The 22123-nt window shown below is 51.5% G+C and overlaps 1 protein-coding gene across 2 annotated transcripts in view; it reads right to left on the reverse strand.

Annotated features, from left to right (window-relative positions):
• The window catches only part of MYH9 (myosin heavy chain 9), a 105086-nt gene that overhangs the window by 9209 nt on the left and 73754 nt on the right, over nucleotides 1–22123 (reverse strand). For both annotated transcript variants that reach the window (XM_049884329.1, XM_049884330.1), the window contains exons 14-31: nucleotides 20168–20341; nucleotides 17669–17783; nucleotides 15142–15335; nucleotides 14742–14863; nucleotides 13472–13541; nucleotides 12765–12925; nucleotides 11381–11489; nucleotides 10221–10352; nucleotides 9594–9800; nucleotides 8985–9122; nucleotides 7119–7242; nucleotides 6700–6871; nucleotides 5834–6046; nucleotides 5261–5405; nucleotides 3412–3618; nucleotides 3093–3197; nucleotides 2654–2806; nucleotides 1088–1336 (exon numbers count right to left, since the gene is read on the reverse strand). In XM_049884329.1, the coding sequence (XP_049740286.1) occupies nucleotides 1088–1336; nucleotides 2654–2806; nucleotides 3093–3197; nucleotides 3412–3618; nucleotides 5261–5405; nucleotides 5834–6046; nucleotides 6700–6871; nucleotides 7119–7242; nucleotides 8985–9122; nucleotides 9594–9800; nucleotides 10221–10352; nucleotides 11381–11489; nucleotides 12765–12925; nucleotides 13472–13541; nucleotides 14742–14863; nucleotides 15142–15335; nucleotides 17669–17783; nucleotides 20168–20341 (2790 nt within the window). The remainder of the gene's footprint in view (nucleotides 1–1087; nucleotides 1337–2653; nucleotides 2807–3092; nucleotides 3198–3411; nucleotides 3619–5260; nucleotides 5406–5833; nucleotides 6047–6699; nucleotides 6872–7118; nucleotides 7243–8984; nucleotides 9123–9593; nucleotides 9801–10220; nucleotides 10353–11380; nucleotides 11490–12764; nucleotides 12926–13471; nucleotides 13542–14741; nucleotides 14864–15141; nucleotides 15336–17668; nucleotides 17784–20167; nucleotides 20342–22123) is intronic.

Here is a 22123-nt window from a genome sequence, read left to right on the forward strand (position 1 = left end):
TCGGCCACTGCAGCACAAAAGCTGCCGCAGACAACAGGTGAACAAACGAACACAGCTGTGTTCCAATAAAGCTTGACAAAAAGGGCTTTGGCCTGCAGGCTGTAGTTTGCCCACCCCTGATTTATTCTTTTTCTATCCTGCCCCTGTCTGTGTCCCTGGAAGCTGCTTCAGATCTTCTGGAATAAGGAAGAGGTATAAACAAACAGAAAGATGTAATAATGCTAAAACGGGTTCATTATAGAAAATATTAAAAAAAAAAAAAAAAAAAATCAGGGAAAAAGTCACTCCTAAGGCTAGCAAATTAAAATACCCTATTCCAGAAGAAGGAACTAGACTCCAGGTCTAATGGCCTCCATGAACTACTGACTCCTTTGCCATGCAACCAGAACTGAATGGTGCCTGGCTACCATTACTGAATGGTTTGATCAAGGACTCAGTAGCTGGAGCCTGATCGAAATAGGAAAAAAGGTGGGAGAGAATTTCAGGTTCTTATGGAAACCAGACTTAACTGGGTCCAGTGAGACTAGAGGACCCCCGAGATAATCTTTAAACCTTGAACTGAAACTATTCTCTGAAATCATCTTTAAACCAAACAACAGTTTAGCTCAATTAGTATAGAATGTTTACCCTGAGCACTGCACTCTTTTAAGAATTATCTGTATTTCATCAAACTGACCACAGCAACTCTAAAGTATGGATGAGAAGTCTGGAGGCAATGACTCTAAGTTAATGGTGGTGAAACAATCTGGGAAAAGGAAGCAAAAATGGCGACACGACACGCAGAATGTAACCAATGTCCCTGAATTGTACGTGTAGAAACTTAAACGAGTGTATGTTTTGCTATGTATATCTTCACCAAAACAGACAAACAAAAAAGATGCCCTATTCCCACTGCTTTCCTTCCAGGCCCCCAACAAGCAGGACAGCAAGGGGACCTTTGAGAGCCAAGTCCCCCCAAAGCCTCCCCACTGGGCTAGGTCTGCCGCGGCAAACCCCAGGCTCCACTCCTCTTACGGTGGCCTCTGCCTTAGGCCGCGTCACTACAAAGGAGGGGACAGGAGAAGGACAGAGCTGAGCCACCACGCACCTGGTCAAACTTCTTCTGCTTCTTCTCCAGGTTGGAGACACTCTGCCGCTGGTGGTCTAGGTCCACCAGCAGGTCGTCCAGCTCCTGCTGCAGCCGTGTCTTGGTCTTCTCCAGCTTGTCATAGGCGGCCACCTTCTCCTCGAAACGCTGGCTCAGGCCCTCCAGGTCCTTCTGGAGCTTCCTCTTGGCTTCCTCTGCAGTCTCCAGGCACCCCACACCATCCTCCATCTTCTTCTTCATGTCGGTCACCTGGGAAAGGAGACACCCAAGATGGCACCTGTTCAGGTAACACGCCCGTCCCTGGAGGCTGGCTTCCTACACTGTGAAGAGGGGACCAGGGTGCTGGCCCAGTTATGGCAATGACTCCCCGAGTCACTTCCCTCTTCAATGAGGAGCAGGAAAACGAAGCTTCTGCAAAGGGGCATCTACCTCACACATGGAGCCCAGGGAAAGGCTCCAGTCGTGGGTCAGTTTTGGAAGGACTGTCAGTAATAATCCACACCAAGCCTCTCATTTTATAAAGACTGAGGCCCAGAGATGGGGGCCACCTCCCTTACTGTTCCCCAGGAAGCAGGGATGGGGCTCCCCCGGGATGCTTGTCTGCTGCAGGCAGGAGAAGACCACAGGTATCCATCCTGCAGCCCCTTCTTGTACCTGGAGAAAAACCTACACCCTCGTGGACATGCTGGTTATGCCTATGGAGCCTTTGAACGGACTGTTAACCCATCCTGAGTGGGTTCAGATCCTCTGACCTGACACATTGAAGTCCCAAGTTAGGATCTTAATATTGATCTTTTGACAGGCTTCTCCTCCCAATAACATCACAATATGCATAAAGGATATACGATCAGAGTCCCGAGTGGTACAGAAAGGGTTAAGTGCTCAACCACTAGCCTAAAGGTTGGCAATTCGTACCCACCCGGGAGGGCCTCAGAAGACAGGCCTGGCAATCTGCTTCCAAAAGGTCACAGCCCCATGGAGCAGTTCTATTCTGCACACATGGGGTCACCATGAGTCAGAATTGATTTGACTGCCAACTAACAACAACGACATGCAAGATTCCCATGTAAATCAATTCTAGAAAAATGCAGTTGTCACAGTATTTTAACAACACTATGGCACAGTGATCTACGTGCTTCTTCAGGAACAAATCTTATCATGAGCTCAGCAACAGGTTGGGGGAGGACAGTTCTGAAGCAGTGACACACAGGGATGTTCCCACAGCCCTGACGTAACAGTGACCGGTGACTTCTGCTGACGACAGGTACTGTTGCTACTCCATAGCTTACATCCACAATGGAGACAACGCTGAGCTGCAGCAAGTTAGTGAGTCCCTGAACTCCACCTGTGGGCCCAGGCTAAGAGGCCCTGATCTGCAAGCACAAGGCTGCACTCTTGTGAGGAGGTGCCCAGCCAGAGGGAAGCATGGTGGTCCCGATGGACAGTGAGATGCCTCCGGTGCCTGGGCTAGCAGCCAGCTGGAAGCTCCCAGCCTGCAGTCCCTGACCCATTTCCTGAGCCCCCAGTCCGACAGACCCTGGGGCGTGTCATGGGGTAGCACCGCACCTGGGCGTGCAGGGTGGCGATCTGCTTCTCGAGGTTCTGCTTGGCCTCCTCCTCCTCCTCCAGCTGTTCCTTGAAGGAGTTCTTCTCGTCCTCCATCTGCTTCAGCTTGGTGCTGAGGCTCAGCTTCTGCCGGTTCTCCTCCTGCAGCAGCTCCTACTCCCAAGACGAGAGGAGGCGTGGATGCTCAGGGGACACTGGGTTGGGGGACACAATGTCAAAGCCCCACAGCACCCACGCCCTCAGCAGGAGGAAAGAGCAAGTCTGCTCTGATCTAGGGAAAAGCCTCACAAAGGCCTGGCAGGGAGCCACCCAGAGACCCTGGATGAGGAGGGAGGTCATGAGATGAGCTGTCATGGAAACCTGGGGTCTGGCAACTGAGGCCAAAGCACAGGGTCCCCCAGGAAAGGCCCAGCAGAGGGCATCCAGCACTGCCCTGTACCTGAGTGTCCTGTAGCTGAGACTCCAGAGCAGAGAAGTCCTTGGTCAGCTTGCTAGACTTGCTGTCGGACTGGTTGAGAAGGCCTGTGACATTGTCCAGCTCAACCTGCACAGGAGCGGGAGAGACACAGGACCATGAACTTGACCATAACTGCATCTGGCCTCACCTCAGCAAAGTGGGCCTAAGTCACTAGCTGAAGCACAAGGCCTCATCTGAGTTGGAGGCAAGAGAGAAAGCAAGAGGCAGCCCTGGAGATCTGGGCCAGGTCAGGGGAGCTGCTGAGGGGCTGCACCCAGCCTGGGTCCCGGTGAAGCCTTACCTGCAGCTTGGAGACCTTGTCGGCCAGCTCCGTGCGCACTCTCTCGCCCTCGTTGAACTTCACCTGGAGCTCCTGCAGCTGGGCCTCCACTTTCTTCCGCTTGTGCTCGGAGTCCCCTTTGCCCTGCATCAGGACCTTCACCTCGTTGGCCAGCTCCCCTCGCTCATTCTCCAGGGTCTGCTTCGCCTTCTCAAGGTTGGCTTTCACCTGGTGGGGAAGGAAGCCAGGAGGTAGAAAAGAGACCTGTGCCCTGATACGAGGCTGGCCCTTCTAATGGCACTGGAAGAACAGCCATGTTCAGATCCAGAAACTGCTATCTGCCAACGGCAAGATCGATGTTGGGCATGTTCAAGGGATGGTGTGGTTCCAAAGAGCTGTGGACTTGGAGGGCTCGGCCTGACCTGCACTCTCAGCCGCTGACCTCCCCACCTCTAAAATAACCTCTGCCCAAGCCTCCTCTGCTGGGGCGGGGCGGGGAGTGGAAATTTTCCAGTGTAAGACTGTTTGGGATTGAACAGTGTCCCCACAAAATATGTACTGAAAATCTTAATCCCTATACCTGTGGATATAATCCCATTTGGGAACGGGGCTTTTTTCCATTATATTAGTGAGGCCTTATCAGTGTAAGTCGTGTCTTAAACCAATCACTCTTGAGATATGAGAACAACAGATTAGGTAAGAAGCCAGGGAGCACAGACAGGAAGACAGATGCCGTGCCACATGAAGACTGTCAAGGACCAGAGGAATAGAAGCTGAAAGAGACAAGGACCCTCTTCCCTAGAGTAGTGCTCTGAAGTTGGACTTCTAGCCTCCTAAATCTGTGAGAAAATAAATTTCTGTTCACTCAAGCCACCCATCTGTGGTATTTGTTATAGCAGCGAGCTCCAAGAAACTAAGACAAAGGCGTTGTTGCTGATGTTATGACTTTAGTAGTATTAACATAGGATGAGGGAAATGATAACTGTTTTGGGCTTCTAGTACAGCCTCTGAATGTTCTCTTCAAAGTAATGATGTAATGTGCTCTCAAAAACAAAACAGAATTTACAAAACAAATGCAATAATCCCATTCTAGTCTGCACTGATGAGGCCACAGGGTCACTGACAAGGTAAACTGGACCCTGAGTGAACAGAAAAGCACACGGGCTGAAAACAGCTGAAGAACAAAGGAAGGCTTTAACCTCCACAGAAGAAGACTGATATCAAAGGGAGACAAATAGACAAGGCATGTTTCTAAAGATATTCTATAGGTTGCCATATGGGAGCAGCTGCTAACAACCATGGCTGTGAGTTGGACGCCCCGAGGAGGCAGAACTTGTCCTGTCAAGGGATTCCCCACTATCAGCTGCCTGAGTGAGAAACCAGCTGGGATGCCACCAGGGTTTTCCAAGAAGACCCTGGTCAACCACTTGTTGGGGTGTTCTAGAGAAATCCCAGGCTTCAGAAAAGGGACCACTACGGCCCTCTGACACTTAGTTTCAGGGTTGCTCTGATTCCTTGAAACTTTCTGGTCTAGCAGGTTGAAAACAATAATAATGATAATAATCATATATTAACAACTTATGAAACCCTTATAATCTAACCGGTTTATATGTATTGTCAACTCATCTAATCCTCACCTAATGATATGAGCTAGAACCATCATTATCCTCTTTTACAGATGGGGAAACTGAGGCACAAGTTGCCCAAGTCACAGAGTCGCTAAGGGGTGAGGCCGGGACTCAGACCCAGATGGACTGATGCTGGAGCTGCTCTGCTCTCCAGGGCTTATAAAAAGTCCACACGGCCCTCAGGGGGACCCTCCCCTTAAAGCAGCCCAGCCCTCCCTGCAGCCACGGAGCAGTTCACGCACCCGTTTCGTCTGTTCCAACTGTTCTGCCAGCTCCTCCACGGCCTGTGAGTGCTTCTGCCTCATCTCCTGGATCTGGGCCTCGTGGGTCTTGGCCTCCTCCTCGAGGGTCTTCTTCAGGATGTTCACTTCCTGTTCACGTTTAGACCTGGACAGAGACATGCCCTCAAAATGGAGGCCAAAGACCCTGGAGTGATGCTGCCCCCCAGGGCTCTTCCCTGGCTGCACGGACAGGTACAGCAAGGGGTATGGGCTGCCCCAGGAAGCTTTTCTGCCCATTGGCCTCCCTCCTCAGCTATTTATGCTACACTCCAAGTTCAAGTACTTTGTGGAGGCCTTCGGTATCCTTTCAACATTAAATCCCACATTTGTCGCACCCCAAGCTGTGAAGTGGGTTTGTAACCAGGTCTTCTACTCAGTAGAGAGAAGCTACTGAGGAACCATCACATTCCACGTTCTCTCTTACATAACAGTAATGCCACTGTGTGTGTGGTCCAGGCCAAGGCCTTCCCTTTCCTGGACCACGCCCTCCACAAACCATCCTCTGTGATTTGGCCAGTCAAGCCCATGACATACCTGAGCTCCTGCTGGGCAGCGGTGGAATCCAAGGTGTCCTCTAACTCTGTTTTCAGAGCCTCCAACTCTTCCCCAAGGTCCCGCTTCTGCTTCTCGGCTTTGTTCCTAGAAGCACGCTCAGACTCTAGGTCTTCCTGGAGTTCAGAAATCTGAGATTCCAGCTCCCTAATCTTCTTCAGGGCCATGTTCTTCTGGGCAGCTTCTTCCTCCACTCTGTCAAAAAGATCAACAACATCAGTATGAGGCCATTTTTACCTTGAAGAGCAGCATTTGCAGAAGGCTGTTAGAGAGGTACAGCCAAACCTGCTTCAAGTAGGCATAATCATAGCACTTAGGAGCTCCTCTCAGCAAAAACAACACCTGAAGCATCCAAAATACTTAAGGGCAATACCACTTGAAGAACTGGGAAACTTCATAGAGGAATCAATTTATTCTCCAAAGTAAGATTCAGAATTTTCAACATCAAAAGTAATTCCAATGTGAAATGAGAAAAAAAGGGGGGCAGGAAATACAATGCTATGGTCTGTAATGACGGCAACTAAGTAAAAATATAAATGTAGACCTATAGTCAAGAAATTTAAAAAGCCAAAAAGTGAATTCTTCCAGGAAAGGAAAGGGGTGTCGTGGTTGGGTGATACAGTTTTGGATGACTTTTTTAATTACAAACAATTAAATATGCAAAGACAAAGGAGCCCTAGGTTGTGTTTTTAATGGATAAGAAATGTTTTGCCATGAACGTGGCTTTCAAGGCAGTAACAAAGTGTGCTTGCAGCTCGCTGACACACCAAGAACCACAGCATGAACCACGTGTGGTAATACCACACCTGCTGGCCACCTCACCACTGGCTGGTGGTCTGGCCCCTCACCTGGCCAGGGCAGCCTGGAGCTCCTCCTCTTTCTTAGCCAGCTGCATCTTGAGCTCGGCAATCTGAGCCTGGAGCTCAGCAATCTGGTCATTGAGGTCCGTGGAGTCTCCCTCCAGCTTCCGGCGGGTCTTCTCCAGCTCTTGACGCTGCTTCTCTTCTCTTCGAAGGCGCTCTGAGAAGGAAGGAGGGAAAAAAGATGGGAGAGTTTAGTTTTTAATCATTTATATAAAATATTAAGTATACCACTACTGTACAACATGTAAGATATAAAAAAATGAGATACATAAACACTCATACCCAACACCTAAAATAAGGAAAACAACACCACCATTAACTTCCAAGTCCTGTATCTCTCTTCAAGTCTCCCCTTGACCTTGCCTGTGTTTCAGAAGGCCAGTTCCTGCCCATCACCCGCTTACCTTCCAAGTCAGTAATCATCGCCTCGTGTTTGTTCTTCAGCTTGGCGAGGCTCTTTGATTTTTCCTCCTCCTCTGTAAGGTTGGTGGTGAACTCAGCTATTCTGTCTTCCAGCAACTTTTTCTCCTGGGGGGGTTGGAAGAGATAAGAGTTTAGCATTAATTGAGCAAAGAACACCACAACTCTCCTCAAAGCATGGTACTCCCAGAAATTTAGAATGGAACGGAGAGGCAGGGCCTTAAACACTTGATCCAGTTCATTAGGATTTCCTGGACCAAAAGGGTAATTTTGAAAGAGCACTGCTGCTAGCTGCCGTCAAGTCGGCCTGACTCATGGCGGCCCCACACACAACAAACCAAAATGCTGCCCAGTCCTGCACCATATTCATGATTGGTTGTGGATTGGACTGTTGTGATTCACACAGTTTTTACTGGCTGACTTTTGGAAGTAGATCAGAAGGCCTTTGGTCCTGGTTTATCTTAGTCTGGAAGCTCTGCTGAAACCTGTTCAGCATCACAGCAACACACAAGACTCCACTAACGGATGAGTGGTAATTGCACCTGAGGTGCACTGGCTGAGAATTAAACCAGGGCGTTCTGCATGGAAGGTGAGAATCTCACAACTAAGCCAGCAACGCCCCCTCAGAAGACGGCTAGCTCTCCTGAAATAACCAGATAAGCTTCCTTAGGATCTGAACACAGTTAAGGCCCAAATAGACAAAGCCTTCCCTTGACCTGTATTGTTACCCTATGGGCTCAGGTGAGAAAGACTTCAGGGTGCCAGCTAGCGCTGGTGAGGGAATTCTGGCACTGTCCCTTTATGAGGCACCACAATGGTGCTTACTTGTGTTACCTCCCACTCATCCACCATGTTAGCTGTGACTCCTCCCCATTCCTCACGCCCTTGAAATGCCCTCCAAAGAGTCCCCTGGGCTATTCTTCTCACTTTGTGGAGTCCTTGCTCAGTAGGGCCCCCCCATGACACCTACCACACAGCTAGCCTATGAAGAATCACACTACCACCTCACGGCATCCTCAGACGGGCATCATTCCAACCTCCTCGCCCTCTGGAGATCCAGGACAGCATCTTGGCCCTGTCCTTCCTTCTCCTCCAACATGTCTCTTTTATCTACTCACTGGGCCAGAAGCTGACAGGATACAACCCAGTCCCCAGAAGAAATAGCCAGTCACCTCAGAGATGGCTAAAGGAGCACTATACAACCAGCACCAAGCCATCACGGTTCCCGGTGAGCACCACTGGTGCCTGGCACGTACAACGCCACAGGTGGCTGATGGTAACGGCTGAGGCGTGGCTCTAGAAAGTCTCAGGTCTCAAAAAGCTCTTGAAAGTCTTTACCACAGAGGAGAAACATCAAAACCTTTCCCTTACACCTCATTCATTTATGAGAAAAAAAAAAACCCAAACTAGTTGCTGTCCAGTTGGTTCTCTCATGGCGACCCCATCTGTTTCAGAGTAGAACTGAGCTCCCTACGGTTTTCAATGGCTGTGACCTTTTGGAAGCAGTCTGCCAGAGCTTTCTCCTCAGGAAGCCCTGGGTAGACCTGAATCTTCAACCTTTCTGTTAATAACCAAGCATTTAATCATTCACGCCACCCAGGGCCTCCATTTATGAGAAACAACCCTTCAAATAGGACCCCAGTTCTCAGAAGCCATGGGACCCCCAGGAAGAAGAGCCTGCTACAGAGCAGGCAACTCAGTGCTGTGGACAGAAGAGCCCGGAAGGTCCAGCCGTGAGCCTGAAGCACGACACTGCAGGGTAACCACTCAATTCCCACCATGCATCTCACACCACTGCGAGCACTGCCCTGACCTCCCACCACCAGGCAGCAGTGCACTCAGGGCCCCACCTTGGCCAGTTTGCAGTTCTGGTCTTCCATGATGATCTGGTCTTCTTCCAGCTTCTTCAGCTTGGCCTCGGTGGTCACCTTCTCCAGCTGCAGCTTCTGGCGGGCACTCTCCTCCTCCTCCAGCTGCTCCTCCAGTTCCTACCCCCAAACCAGAGACACTGTGAGGAACGGCAGGCTCCCAACCCAGAGGACTGGATGAAATGTGGCCCAGTCGCTACTTCTGGAACCAGGTATTTAAAATCAGGGTCTGAAGGGACAAGACCCCTGGTCCACTTTCTGGTCACTTGTTCTGAAGGGCTTCCTTAACGAGATTCCCACCAGTGACATGGGCAGGGAGCAGAGCCCAGCCCAGCCCCTTGCTGACTGCCTCCCACTCTCCAGGCCAGCCAGAGCGCGGACTGACAGGAGGGAGATTAAACAAGTTGCGATGCTCCATGGGGCAGTGCTCATCTGAGGTGTATATGTCAGAAATAAGCACCAAAACAAGAGACCCGCAAGTGGACAAAAAGATGAGGAGCCGGCTCACTAGGAAAACCTTGACTTCTGTGTTCTCTGGCTCTGGTGCCCCCTCGACCATTTCCGCGGTACCCGGCCCTGCCCTGGGGTTACCTGGATGTTCTGCTGCATCTTCTTCTTCTCCACCTGCAGGTGCTGGCAGCGCTCCTCCTCCTCCTCCACCCTGGCCTCGAGGTCGTGGCAAATCTCTTCCAGCTCCTGCTTCTTGGCCGTCAAGCGGGCCCGGAGCTCCTCAGCCTCGGCACACAGCTCTGTCTCTGCCTGGAGCTGCTCCTGCAGCTGCAGCTTCTCTGCCATGAGCTACAAGGACACAGGGAAAATGCCAGCTCCTCGTCACCACCGCACACCACCCCAGGACTGACCTCCCTAGCTCAGGGCCCTGCTGGGAGAGGAACGTGCTGACCAACAGATGAAGGCTGACTTCCACCTAGAGAGGGCCTAAGCTCCCAGGTACTTTCTAAACATCGTGTCCTTTATCTGTCACAACTGCCCCAGAAGCAACATGGTCCTTAGGAAATGGGCTGATAGAGATCAAGTGGGATGGCTCGGGCTTGAAACCAAGACTCATGATCCTTCCATCCCATCTCCCAACAGGGTCTGTAAAATTAATGACTGATTTCCTAGACTTATCAGTCGAAACATTTCCTTCAACTCCAGAGATGCCTTGCTCTTTGATGCCCGGCAGGTGGCAGCACTAGGAGCAGCAGCGCAGAAACCCACCTGGGACTGGAGTGTCTCCATCTCAGTGAGTCTGTTCTCGGCTGCCAGCTGCTTCTCTCGGACCTTTACCAGCTCCTCCTCCTTGGCCATCATCTCCTCCTCCTGCCGGCTCACCTGCAGCAGCGGCTTGACCTAGAAGATGGGACGAAGGTTGAGGTGTTGGCTGGAAGACGCCCGTCCCCGCTGTGAGGCTTCACCCCACCTCTGGAAAAACAAGGTCACAACAGGGATGGGGCAGAGAGGTTCACTGTGGGCAGGAGGTGCAAACTGGCACAGTCTTTCTGGAAATCTATTTGGTGGTGTGTGCTACAGGCCTCTGACCCACTGATGACACCTCGGGGAAACTATCCCGACACGTGACAACGTTCCAAAGATTCAGCAATGACTTAAAGATCCATCGCTGGAAAAACAGCCACGTACATGATGAACCATTCTCTAGAGAACAACACACGGTGACTTTTAAGAAATGATGGGTGTGAAGGAATTTTAAACAGAAAGTGCAGAACCCAAGACTGTTTATACAAGTGAGATCTCAGCTGCCTGAGCACGTATGTGGTTTATACAGCTGAGATTTAGAGGCAGCGGGGGAAAAAAAAGGTTAGGAATAAATATTGGAACATCTACTGCTGTCAGCTTGGGGTGAAAGGATTATAGGTGAATTTTTTCATTTTTTTTTTTTTTTATGCTTTTGCTAGCCTAACTTTTCAAAATAACTCCAAAAACAGCCTGAACCTTAGTAATAGATTTTTTTTTTTTTTTTAAGGCCAGGGAGGACCCTCCAGCCATGTGCAGACTACGAACCAGTGTCTCATGGCTTCTTGGAGGCCCATGCTGCTGCCCTATGTGAGGCTGCAGTGTACTGGGCCTTGACATCTAGGGAACTGCCCCCTGAGCCATGCCCACCACAGCCCAAGAGCAGGCACGGCCTGTCTACCCAGAACAAATGCCACAGTTCCCAGCCCTCCTGATGGCTAGGGGGCAGGGCAATTGTGGGCTGAGCATGACTGGCCGGGACAGGCCAAGGCAGGGTGCCCACCCCGAGGGCAGCAGACCCCACACCGAGGCGAGTCCGAGGCCTGCCCATCCCCAACTGGGGACAGCTGAGAGCATGCAGACCCCCTGGCTGGACAGGACAAAGACAGGCCCTGCCAGGAACCTACCTTGGTGAAGAGCCGCCACCACTGCCAGTTCCGCAGCTTGAGGTAGGCAGCACAGTTTCTCTGCAGGACCTTCATGGCCGTCAGCTGCTGCTGCCGCTTGGCAAAGGCCCTGCGGGGACGGGGGAGGAAGGCAAGCTCAGCGCCTGGTGGGGGTGGCAAGGGGCTCTCAACTCACTGAAAAGACTCTCCAGGGGACCAGCTCTTGGCTGTGGCAATTCAAGAAAGAAGTGCAGGGGCAGGAGGCTGGCCTTGGGTTCAAGTGCTGCTCTTCCCACTTAGGAACTGTGTGACCCCGGGCAACCTGCTGACTGACCCTCAGAGGGAGACAGGCCTAGGCCTCCCACACCACTGGGCTTCACTAGTGGCTAGTCCACAGCATGAGGCCTTTGTGAGCACACGGCAGAGCCTTAACAAGTGTGAGGAGCAATTACCATTACCAGGCCTTTAGTCGATCTAGGTGCAAGGCAACTTTTGACTCCAGCGTCCCAACCTTCATGCCATTTACTAACTGATGTTTTGCAAAAGGGGGTGTTATGGACTGAATTGTGTTCCCTCACCCCAAAAAATGTGTTGTAAATCACTGCCCCTAAACCTGTGGCTGTCATCCCATTTAGGGACAAGGTTTCCTTGTTATCCTAATGAGGCCACAACAGCATAGGTTGTGCCTTAAACCAATCACTTTTGATATACAAAAGAGCAGATTAGGAGGCCCGGAAGAAAGCAAGTAAGAAAGGGAGAAGACAGATGCCCCCGGAGAAGAATGCTACAAGAAGCTAAGACAAGAATCTTTCCCCAGTGCTAACAGAGAAGTCTTCCCCTGGAGCCAACACCCTGAATTCAAACTTCTAGCCTCCTGAACTGTGAGAAAATTAATTCCTACTCTTTAATGCCACCACGAGTGGTATTTCTTTTACAATGGTGGGTGTTTAGGAACCAGCAGGGGGGATTTTGGATACACGTGGGCTCATGCTGTCTCCCAGGGCTCATGCTCTGTCTCCCACCGCGACTGCCATCCTACAGCAGGTGAGCCCGACTCCCAAGGATACTGGCCGGAGCTGGAGGATGGCACCCTGCCCCAGGAGCAAGGACACTTTGGGCACAGCCAGGGTCGGGTGCTGTCCCCACACAAGGCGCACAGTGAGGAGCACTCTGCGATGGCACTACCCACACTCCCTCCCAGCCATCACCTTAAACCTGTCGGAAATGCTGGTTTATATCCCTTAGAGGCACAAATACAGGAAGCAGAGGGGACAAGAGGAGCCGCAGGGCCTTCTTCAGGCAGATACCTGCCGGGCATTCAGGTTTCCCAGACCTCAGCCTCCCAGGTGCTCTCAGGCCAGGAGGGTGGAGGATGGTGACAAGCAGGGCTACCTCGGGAACTCACTTTCTGGCCAGGTATCCCCTACAGCAGGCCTGGAAGCCAATGATGACATCCGTGATCTTCAGGTCCCGCTCCTCCTCCAGGTGGGCCAACACGCCAGCCCGGAAGAAGACTTTGCTCTGGCCGATGCGGTACAGGTTGCTGTCCAGCTCCAAGGCCTTGATCTAGGTGGGAGGACAGCAGGCTGTTGGCCACGCGCCACTATGGGGGCCTCAAGAAGAAGCATCCAAGAAGTGGGCTCCAGCCAGGGGGAGTGGGGAGATGGCTCGAGTGGGTTTTCATTCCGCCTTGGCCAGTGAGTCACTGTGCAGCCCTCATTCATTCTCTGAGCATTCAGAGTACCTACTGTCTGCCCAGCACACACTAGGGCTGGGAGGAGGAGAGAGAGAGATGCAGACCCCAGGGGCTCTGGGCCAGCCTCCTGTGCTGCTGCAAGCCGCCCTGCCGACCACACTGTAGTGTGCAGAGGAGACATGAGCAAGAAGGCACTACGAGGCTCCACGGGGCCACGGCTCTGGTCTCCTGCACATGGCCCAGGGCCCACATGCCACCCACACTGTATGGCACCTGAGAGAGCAGCCTCAAGGCAGCATCAGAGTCAGAGCTGGAGCACTGAAAGGGGCCACACAGCACCAATCAAAACGGCATGCATCCAATTACACAGACAAGGGCCACCCAACCAGAGAGGCCGAGACGGCCACCCCACTTACCATAAGCACGCATGCCTGCTTCCCGTCCATGAAGCCCTTAGGGATGGAATTCGGAGTCAGGATCTCGTATCTGAGGAAGAAGAGAGAAGCCTGGTCATTGCGCCCCTGGCTTACCTTGCATCGTGAAAGCCCCATGTTGCCTGGAATGTATGTAAGCAATTCGGATCATCCATCCAGTGCTATGAATGGAGAAGCCTTTTCACAAATTCCCCTAAGGGGAAAAGCCATTCGGCAAATCCCACCCAGCTCTCTTCCTGGTTAGATGGCACGAGGAACGCTTGGTATCTCCCGGAAAATGAACAGAAGCTCCTGTTGGACTGGTTATATCACTCAAGGGGGAGCTTTACGTTGGGCTCTAAAAGAAACACAAACTGGTACCCAGGAGTCCATTCTGACTCATGGAGATGCCATGTGTGTCAGAGCAGAACTGTGCTCCATAGGGTTTTCAGTGGCTTATTTTTTGGAAGTAGATCACCAGGCCCTTCTTCCGAGGTGCCTCTAGATAGGCTCGAACTGCAACCTCTCACTTAGCAGCCAAACACGGTAACTAACCATTTGTACCACCCAAACCAAAAATAAATAAATAAATAAAGCTCTGCCGTTGCGTTGATTTTGACTCCTAGTGACAGAGCAGAACTGCCCCCAAAGGGTTTCCAAGGAGCGACTGGTGGATTCAAACAGCCAACCTTTTGGTTAGCAGCCAAGCCCTTAACCACTGCACCACCAGGGCTCCTAATTGCCCAGGAGTCTCCTCTGCAACCTGTGATGGTCACATTCACATTCTCCCTGGGAGCCTCAGGGAGCTGCTTACCAATGAGAGGTCTACAAAATAAAGGGCTGCACCGTGACAGCAACCGGCACTACACACAGTCACCAGACAAAATAGGACAGTGTCCCCAACATCTCTGCAGCCATGGCAACACCTGCAGTGTTTTACACCCTCAGTTCCCATAAGCTCCCTTAGCGCTCAAGTCTCTGGCTGATTTTTTTAAAATTTCTCTTCATAGCTCCTCTACCGCAGCAAATACACCAGGCCCTCGCTGTCACTAGGAGTGAAAGCCAATTGCGATTATCTTCGTTTCAACAGGGAAACCCCTTCTCATGTAGAGGGTGGGGCAGAGAAGAAGGGAGGGAAGGGCCAGCCAGACATCGGCTCATGAGGACCGGGGAAACAGCCACCTCATCCCAAGTCACTGCCAGGATCCGCCACCTCTAAGCCTCCCGCCACGTGCAGCCAGTCCCAGAAGAGGCAGCTGCAGCTTGGGCTCACCTCTGCCGGAATTCCTGGAAAACTACTCTGTTGGGGAAGCCCTGGCGGCAGATCCGGATGCCCTCCAGGACCCCATTGCAGCGCAGCTGGTCCAGCACGAGATGGGGGTCTAGCTTGCCAGCCTAAAGGGGAGAGAACGCATGCATGGTGTCTCATTCTTGGGCCCATAAATCGATAGAGACAGGCAAAAGCCAAAGGGAGCCACTGCAGCCACAGGGTTAGGTCTGGGAGAGGCTACATATGAGACAACGGAACCAACCGCAAACCCACAGTCTATCTGCTGAGAGAGCCATCAGCCAGCACAGAGGGACTTAACGCTGGGCTCTTGTGTGCAGCGGGAGAAGAATCATTTCTGCTTGGGGGGACGGGCAAGACCCAAACACCACCGTGCGGGCCCTACCTTCTTCTCATGGTTGGGGATGATGCAGCGGACGAAGTTGGGGTTGGTGTTCCTCAACGTGGCCATCAGCTTGGCCAGCTGCTCCTTGTACAGCTGCCCCACTGTGCGGAACATGCCCTTCCGTGTCTTGAAGGCCCCGGGCAGCGCCGTCTCCGACATGCCGGCCACCTGGTCCAGGCCGATGATGCGGTCCACTGCAGAGACGACAAAGAAGCATGTGAGCACCAGCTCACCCAGCGCAGGGCAGAGCAGGCGGGAGGGACAGACAGACATGTGGACAGGAAAAGAGGAGAGACAGTACAGAACAGCAGGACCCTTTCTGCTTGAACTCTACACACATGCTAAGATCACCCCCAAATGTTGAGCAAATCTGACCATATGAGCAGGACTCCAGAAAGGGGGAAAGACTGCAAAGCCACCAAGGCTTGTTTCATAGGGGGCAGTGTATCTGGGAAGGCTAATTTCCCAGCCTGACAGCTAACTCCAGCCCCCTTTGGAAGCTCCTATTCCCAAAGAGATACAATCAAGCCAACAATATGCTTTGGAATAGACAACAGTTCCACTAGCCTGGCTTTGACCCCCCCCCCAAAAAAAAAGAAACCCAACCCACTACTGTCAATTATGACTCGTGGTGACCCCAAGTGTGTTGGAGTAGAGCTGTGTTCCATACAGTTTTCAATGGCTGTGGCCTTTTGGAGGTGAATTGCCAGGGCTTTCTTCTGCAGTCCATCTGGGTAGGTTCAAACTGCCAACCTTTAGGTTGGTGGTCGAGTGTAAACCATTTGTACAATCAGGACTCCCCAGCCCTGACTCTGAAGTGTGAAAACTTGACTACAGAATTATGCTATAGTCCTATGGTCCCAGGTGGAAAAAAAATCAGTATCCTGAATTCATACCAGCTTTTTCCTAAGAACACTGGGCTAGGAGTCAGAAGGTGGGAGCACTAAAGCTACCTTGTGATTGTCTACAGGACTCTGGACACTTCTCCCTCTAGCTGGACTCACCCCAGGCAGCAGCCATCTCTAAATGTTGTTAGAAATAGAGAGCACCCAAGAACTGCTCCTGGCAACAAACATCCCAGAGCTGAAGACGTCGTCACACTCCTGCGTGTTGCTTCCTCTCCTAGCTCACAGGTCTGCAGCATCCACACCAACCCATAAAGGGAGCAGCCCCATCACTCTGGCTTGTGTCCAGCAGCAATGAAACAGAGGGCCTCCTCCAAGGCAAAAGCCAGCAAGCAAACAAAACCAATGGAGGCAGCAATTTGAGACCAGTTTTAAGCCAGAACTAACATTAAGTTTGAAGCCTTCCCCTGTTGGTGGTAAAGTTAAAGAATTCTGTGACAAAGCCTGTTTCCCATCCTTGTGACCAGACCCCTACGGCTAATTTTAAGGCAGCAAAACAGGCAGAAGCTCGAAGTGGGGATGGAAGCTCTGAGCCAGCCAATTAAAATGTGAGATATTTTGGACCTCACACGCCCACCACCCGGCTAATCCAAACTGGCTCCCAAAGATTCCTGGGAGTGGGTAGCTCAGGTGGGAAGGTTGAAGGTGGTCCCGTGATAACCGGTCATTTTAGGTGAGCATGTCCTACACCCAGGAGGTGTGGCCCAGTCACAGCAGGCCCTTGCTGAGAGCTTGCTTAGTTAACGCACAAACGCAGGTTTAGCTTTTAGGCGCACATACAGATGGCAGTTTGCACGACATCTAAATCTCATGCCAAGACATTGTGCCATTCGAGCAGTGAGACACCACCTTCAGAGGACAGAGCTCTGAGGAGGACATGGGCTTTGAAACAATTTCTTTCCTTATAAGACACACAGCACGAAGTCCCCAAATATCCAAACACAGCCCCCCCATTTTCCTGTTTTTTGTAGGCCTGCAATGGGTACAGCAGGGAGGAGCCTGCCCCAAAGCCCAGGGGCAGATCAGGGAGGAGGGGCAGTCAGGCAGGGGAGATGGGGTGCAGGGGGAAGGGGGGGCCTCAGCAGAAGCGATTCTTGCACAGCTCAGGATGCACCACACACGCGAGACCCCGCTGGGGGCGGCCAGTCACCTGATTCTAGGTGGAGAATAGGAAAGCGCTGATAGAAATAGGCTCTCTGAGTGCTCTGCATCTCTGCAACAGAGAGGTTAAAGCAAAACCAGGCAAAGAAAAGGAGAAACCGACAGAAACCATTAAAAAGAAAAACTCCAAAGCGACCAGCTTGCCAAGGGGTAGAAGGTGGAAATGCAAGAAAGCCCATGGACTGGAAACCTGAGCAGAGGCCTCCGGCCACCTGGTCACATCCCACACTGGGGAAGGGCCACGGGGTCTGCAGCCGGGCAAGTGGAAAGGGCTGCTGTGCACATCCTCAGGGCCCCGCCTCCCCCCACTTTTTGGTTCAAGGAGCCTTCCTCTCTCGTGGGAGTGACTAAGGACAGTCACCACCTGGCTTGTTTGAAATGAGAAGCAGGCAAGAGGGGCGCCCCTTGCTCTGTGGCTAGACCCACAGCCAAGGTGGGGAGGCAGAGGGCAAAGGGCGTACCATCCTTCCACAGCTCCGAGACGAACTTGTCAGAGGACTGGTGGAGCAGCGTGGCAACGTTGTCATTCAGGGGGTCCATGTTCTTCATCAGCCACTCGTCAGCCTTGTAGTCCACCTGGAAGAGCCCGAAGGGTGAGCCGGGGCTACCCTGGAGATGGACACTCTCACGAGCCGACCCCGCGGGCAGAAAAGTTAACAAACATGAACACTCTTGGAAATGATGCACGATACAGGCACCGGCGTATCAACAAGCACGTTCTCTGAGGTGTGACATATGAAAGCCAAACGTTAAAAACAACCCGATAACCCAACAATAGGGGCCTGACTAAGTAAAGGGATTTGTAGCTATACAATATAGTGCTCTGTTTTTATTTATTCACTTCTATTTTAAGTAGTATAAATGCAAACAAAAATCCTAGAAGGACAGGTACTAAAATATTAATATTTCCTTTAGAGTAACAGAATATAAGTAATTTTTGCCTCTCTCATTTCAGAACGTCCAAGTTTTCTCTAATGAGAACATATTATTATCTTTTTTAAAATATATTCTTAATAACATGAGTAATACCACTTTATGTCTTCATTATAAAAGGTCCCAAAACAATACAAACAGAGCAGCAGGCCCCCTGGACTCCTTTTCCTAACCCAAACCGCAGCCCAGAAGTAACCAGCACTCACAGCCAGCCGGCCGGAGTCTTCCAGCCCCTTTCTGTACGTTTACATACATGTGGCACTGCTGTTCATAACGAAGCATGTAATGCTGGTTTCTTTTCCCTAGAGCCAGAGTATGCCTGATGTGAAATGAAAAGCCCACAGAGCTGTGTGCTCCTTCTGCTTCAAACAGCAGCTGCTCCTTGTCCCTTTGCGTTGTGGCATCACGGTCTGGTATGTGGAGACCCCATAGCAAATTTCATCACACATTCCCCACTATGGGCTTTTAGGGCGTTTCCAGTTTTCTGCCGCTATAAACGGACTATGATAAAAACCCTCACATGAGCGTCTGTGCATGTGTATTTCTCAAAGATGGAAGCGGAGCTGCAGGCTCACATGGTAATACATCAGATAATTGTGTAAACAGTCTGTGTTATTATTGTTTTAATGGGTGGATGCTATGGGCTGAATTATGTCCCCTCAACAGATACGCTGGGGTCTTAATCCCAGATACCCATGAATGCGACCTTGTTTGGAAATGGGGTCTTTGCAGACGTTATCAAATTAAGATTAGGCCCTAATCCAATGACAAGTGTCCTTATAAATAGGGAAATTTGGGAGCGGAGGGACAGAGGGAGAAGGCCACGTGACAACGGAGGCAGAGACTAGAATGAGACAGCTACAAGGAACGCCAGCAACCATCAGAGGGTGGAAGAGACGATGAAGGATCTTCCTTAGGGCCTTCAGACTCCCAGCCTCCAGAGCTGTGACGGAATAAATGTTGTTTTCAGCCACCCAGTCTGTGGCACTTTGTCACAGCCAACGTGGGAAACTAACGGATTTGTTTTGTGTCGAGAGGTGCTTCAGCGGCTGGGTTGAGTACAAGACCGGGCAGTGCGGGGACACTGCACAGGGGCACTGGGCAGGGACTGTGGGGTGGCTTTGACCACCATGGACCCAGGAGACTGGGCCCCGCCCTGGCTAGCACATGTTCAGCTGCAATTAATTGTTAGGTACTTCACTTAAGGCACACAGAATGTGCTGCAAAAAACCAGCTTAAACCAAGTGTGTGTCTCTACGGTCCTGGGACACCTGCTCAGTTAGGCTAACACCCCAGGAACAAGCAGGCTGGGCAGATGTGTGCAGTCAAGTGCTGAGAGCAGTTCTACCACTCTCTGGCCATGTGACCTTGGCATTAACAGCTAACACCTAGAGCAGTGGCTCCAAACGGGGCTGACTATACCCCCTCCCATAGGGAACATGTGGCAACGTCTGGAGACATTTTTGGTTGTCACAACTAGGGAGTGGGGCGCTACTGGCACCTGGCTGGTAAAGCCCAGGGATGCTGCTGACCATCACACACTGCACAGCACAGCCCCCACCACAAAGAATTAACTGGCCCATAATGTCAGTAATGCTGAGGTTGAGTAGTGCTGTCCCAGACCACTGACACAGGCCAAGCACTGGGCCCCACAGCTCATTTAGTACATGTCACCCTGTGAAGTGGAGGTGGAGTCACCCCATTTTCCAGGAAGGTTAACTAACTGGCTCAAGGCCACACAACCCGTGAGTAGTGGAGCTCTAACTCCAGAGCTCGTGCCTTCAGTACAGATCTCACTTCCACCAACAGTAACACAACTCCACAACAGCCAGACTGACCATGGTGGAGAGCTGTTGGAAGCATCTAACAAAACGTAGTATGTGAAGGTGCTTCACAAGGTGCGGGAGCTGTCATTACTGTCACTCGCCACATTAGGAGATGAATCACTGGGCAAGAAGAGCGCTTGGCCACACCCTCCCGGGTCGCCTGGCTCTGTCCTGGAGAGAATCAACTCCACCATTCCTCACCTTGCCAGCATAGTGAATGATGCAGAAATCGGCTTTGTCCTTCAGCTGCTTGGGCTTCTGGAACTTGGGGTGGGTGCCCTGCTCCTGCACCACCTTCTCCACGAAGCTCTTGTCGGTGGCTTTGGGGAACCAGCACTCCTCATCCAGCAGGGCCAGGATGCCTGGGGGGCCTGCCTAGAAGAAGCAAAGCATCAGGACCGGGTGAGCACGCCACGGGAACCACTCCCCTGCCCACTTAAGGAAGTTGAAGCTGGCTTAACCAGACAATCAGAAGGTGGTGGGCTGCATTCGCCCCAAGATAAAAAGACGCACTCTGGAAAACACTCAATGTAAGAATTCTAGTTTAAAAAGAAGCCTCTTCGGTCTAAACTGTGGCTGATACACACTTGACCCAATGGCCCACAGCATGGTTCTCCACCCAGTGGCCCAACATAGTGACGGTTCTCTACTCATTGGTCCAACACAGCGGGGTTCTCCACCCAATGGCCCAACACAGCAGGCTTCTCCACTCAATGATCCAACACAGTAAGGTTCTCCACCCAATGACCCAACACAATGGGGTTCTAAACTCAATGACCCAGCACAGCAGAATCTCCACCTTTAGTGAACTGAAAATCACCTGGTGGGTCTAATGGCAAGTGCAGATACACTGGCCCGCACAGGCGTGTCTGGGGTCTGCCCAGGAAGCTGCCCTCAACAGGTATCCCCAACATAGGAGCCCAGTGCCTCACTCTGAAGACATTGCCCTCCACCCTCCAAGCCTGCACAGCTATATGATGAAAAATGAGATTTAGAACAAGCCTCCTGAAGAGAAGAAAGAGCCCAAAGACCTTCGGTACCCAGAACGTGTAAGACGAGAAAGTCAATTCAGACGCTGCGGCCAGACTGTCTGACAAGACTTGAAGCCAGATGGGCTCCTGTTTGTTGGAAAGGTCAATTGATTAAAAAAAAAAAATCCCAAAAGTACATCGTCTCATAGTGAGATTTTGGATCATTTCAACCACCACCCTCTTCTTCGTAAAACTCTCACAAGGAACAAACTTTTTCCTAGACCTACTGATTAATTAACATTTTGATGCAGCTCTGGCGTATACATTCTCAAGCAGCTCAGGATCCTGGGAAGAACATGAGTTCAGTGCAATTAACTATAATCAAGAGGGAAATCAGAAATAAAAACAGCTCAAAACAAAAAAAACCAAACCCACTGCCATTGAGTCAATTCCAACTCACAGCAACCCCTATAGGACACAAGAGAACTGCCCCATAGGGTTTCCAAGGAGTGGCCAGTGGATTCAAACTGCCAACCTTTTGGTTAGCAGCCGAGCTCTTAACCAATGCGCCTCTAGGGCTCCAGAAACAGCTCAAAGGAAAGAAAAAAAACAGCTCAGGCTCCATTAAAGAACAGCCCCCCAAACTTAAGGCACACACAGGTGACCCAAACGCCACCTGGCAAGAGCTTTAAATGTGAACTGACAAGCAAATGGGAAAGAATTTCTGGCTACAGCCACCCTCAAAGAGCTAATGCTGGGGGGACAGAGGCTCCAATGACTTGGTCATCCTGAGAGGGAACAGCTGAGCTTTGAAAGGTACACCTGGGAGACAGCCAACCTCAAGGCCACACAACACACAGTCTCCGCTACAGAGGAAGAGTCTGGGGACAGGACTTTACTATATAATATCATGCCTGTTTCTTTAGCACAAAGCATGCTTATGGAGGCCAACCTCAGGCAGATGCCAAGTGGTCCCTGCTCAGCCACTGCCACATGCCACCTGGTTGGCAGCTGGGCCAGGCCAGCCTGCAGCTGCAGCCCAGCGTGTCTTCTCTGAGGGGCTGCCAGGCCCCCCAGGCACCAGATCTAAGCTCCTGAGCCAACTCCTCCAGGTGGCACCGGACAGGAGGAGGAACTAGACAGAGCCAGTGCTGAGGAGTGGGATCCCCAGGAAGGAAGCGCGAGA

Source organism: Elephas maximus, chromosome 4 (genome assembly GCF_024166365.1).
Source record: "Elephas maximus indicus isolate mEleMax1 chromosome 4, mEleMax1 primary haplotype, whole genome shotgun sequence".
Classification (NCBI taxonomy): domain Eukaryota; kingdom Metazoa; phylum Chordata; class Mammalia; order Proboscidea; family Elephantidae; genus Elephas; species Elephas maximus.